General features: G+C 40.8%; 1 protein-coding gene across 1 annotated transcript; it reads left to right on the top strand.

The window, feature by feature from the left end:
* Positions 1 to 1,091: 1,091 nt before the first annotated feature.
* LOC139732924 (BTB/POZ domain-containing protein KCTD21-like) lies at positions 1,092 to 1,975 on the top strand. Its single transcript, XM_071643762.1, has 2 exons — positions 1,092 to 1,394; positions 1,925 to 1,975. Exons 1-2 carry the CDS (start codon positions 1,092 to 1,094, stop codon positions 1,973 to 1,975), a joined length of 354 nt encoding a protein of 117 aa, XP_071499863.1.
* The last annotated feature ends 290 nt before the right edge of the window (positions 1,976 to 2,265 follow it).

Here is a 2,265-nt window from a genome sequence, read left to right as displayed (position 1 = left end):
TATAAATCTAATTGCATTAAAAAGAAATTTAGTACATAAAGGAACAAAACACCTATAGTATTTACAACTCTTTCTGATATGAATATGAAGAATGAGGCAAAGTTCATGCGGATGACGAACTGACGAAAGAAGGCGATTCTGTGAGAATGTTGGAGTGATCATGTGAGCTGTGTGTTGTAATCCCATCTCTCTACAACCAAAATTTGTCAGTCCTCATTATTAATGTTTTCTAACAGCCCCATTGCGTTGAAATATTGCTAATAATATATCAGTTATCGTTTTCTGGATCTTACAATGCCGTCTTGATAGTTTCCTCCTTTTTTCCTTTCACTGTTAATTTTCTCAATATTCTGTGACAAATGATAAATGTATTGGCAATGATAATAATCATAATGCTAATGATAATAATGTTTATTTTTATTTCTTTTTTAGCTAGCATAGCTATGGAGCACAACATTGCTAACACATTTTGAGTATTTTACCAAGGCTTCCCAATGTCATTGATACATTACAGAAAAAAGAAAGAAGGAAGTGAAGAAAGAAAAAGAGAAAGCAAAAAGGAAGAAAATCAAAAGATGTCTGAGTGTGTCTTGGTGCCGCAGTTGGTATCAGGTGCTCACACATTCACCTTGACTCTGTATACATGGTATAAAGGGCAATTTCATTTATGATCCTGATTACTGAACCCCGGAAAATAGAATATCTGAGTGCAAGCGCGCTAACACTATTATAGTTGCATGGCCATGGAACGCAACGCGCTGCCTAACACGCCCTGCATGTATTATAAAAGCGTCCCGATGTGATCGTGGTAACATGCTGGAAAAGAAAATAGCAAGAGAGATCGAAAGTAAAGAAGGAAATGCTGTATTGTTGCTGCGGTTGGGATCGGGTATACAACCTACTCTACTTATCGCTATAATATAGACTGATAATTTTGTATGTGTGGTACGCTTGCCAACATGTGTGAGAATAGCAATATAACTGCAACCTGAAAAAAATCTACGAGACATCCAACTAGTATCTGGCGTTTTTGAAGCGCTTGGCATATAGTCGTGTGTTGAGCTTCGTACCAAAGGTGAGAGATACTAACAATGGCGTCTTATGTAGGACTGAATGTTGGAGGCACAATTTACGAGACATCTGAAATGACTCTCACCAGTCAACCTGAAAGTTTCTTCACCTCGCTATTGAGTGGCAACTTTACCAGTGCCAGAGATGAACGGGGGAACTACAGGATTGATCGTGATGGCAAGATATTCAGATATATTCTCAATTACCTGCGTGACAACGAGCTCATTCTACCAGAAGGTTTCAACAAGCTCGCCTTACTCGAGCGCGAAGCGGATTTCTACCAGCTCCAATCACTCAAAGCCGATATCCAGGCCTTGAGAGTGGTAATGCGTGATGACCCTATTTCTTTAAACGTTTCTGGAACGAACTACACAACAACAAGGGAAGTTCTTTCCCATGAGCCCATGTCAGTTTTCCGACAGATCCTGGATTACCAGGCCACTCCAGTGAACGGTCAATACTTAATACCAAGTGACGGAGAACTCTTCTATCACATATTGGAATATCTCCGGTTCGGAGCTCTCGATGTTTATACACGTAGCGATAATTGCTATCGTAAGTTGCTGTCGCTAAAGAATGATGCAACATTTCTGAAGCTTGAGGTTCTTCTGGCGCACATCGCAGTCCTTCAGATGTTAGCATCAAGGGAAACACCCTTTAAGGGAGTGGCAATGTTTGCCAGACGGGACGATTTCGTGTTGTACTCAAAGGATCAATCAATGTTGGAGAATTTAGCTACAATGCTGCTAACGAAAAACTCGTTTCCTGAGAAAGCCGTCTTTCAATCGTATTACATTAATATAGGGCAGGGCCTCACTGCTTGTGTCTTGAACGTGGTAATTTCTCTGGACAGGTCTCAGGCAGGAGAACCTGTTTCTACACCGGCAACCGAGGCGGATCCTAGTCACATCTGTCGATACCCTGCAAATAGAGAAGACATGGTCGCACTCCTCTCTGTTCTCATTGGCATGGAAACCCATCGAAAAGTTTTCCCTTCCTCGTACCTTGGGTTGTTTTGCATTCCAAGCGACGTAGTTAGTAGTAAGCTTAAGGAGATATTTTAACCTTTGGCTGTAGTACTTAGCAGTAGTATCTTCATCCACATGCATCTGTATGATAGAGTGATGTATTTGAGGTTTGATGAGTACATTCTAGAACCAAATTCTACAAGTATTATATTCGACCTGGCGCCAG

This window comes from Diadema antillarum, unplaced genomic scaffold, assembly GCF_040938485.1.
Source record: "Diadema antillarum isolate AM-2024a unplaced genomic scaffold, OU_Dant_1.0 seq00000455_RagTag, whole genome shotgun sequence".
NCBI lineage: Eukaryota > Metazoa > Echinodermata > Echinoidea > Diadematoida > Diadematidae > Diadema > Diadema antillarum.
This window is presented reverse-complemented; position numbering and strand designations above follow the sequence as displayed.

Coding starts and splice junctions, on each gene's coding strand:
- LOC139732924 (XM_071643762.1), top strand. CDS start 1,092: ATGGCGTCTTATGTAGGACTGAATGTTGGAGGCACAATTTACGAGACA. Junction 1,395..1,924: donor ATATCCAGGCCTTGAGAGTG/GTAATGCGTGAT, acceptor TTCTCTGGACAG/GTCTCAGGCAGGAGAACCTG.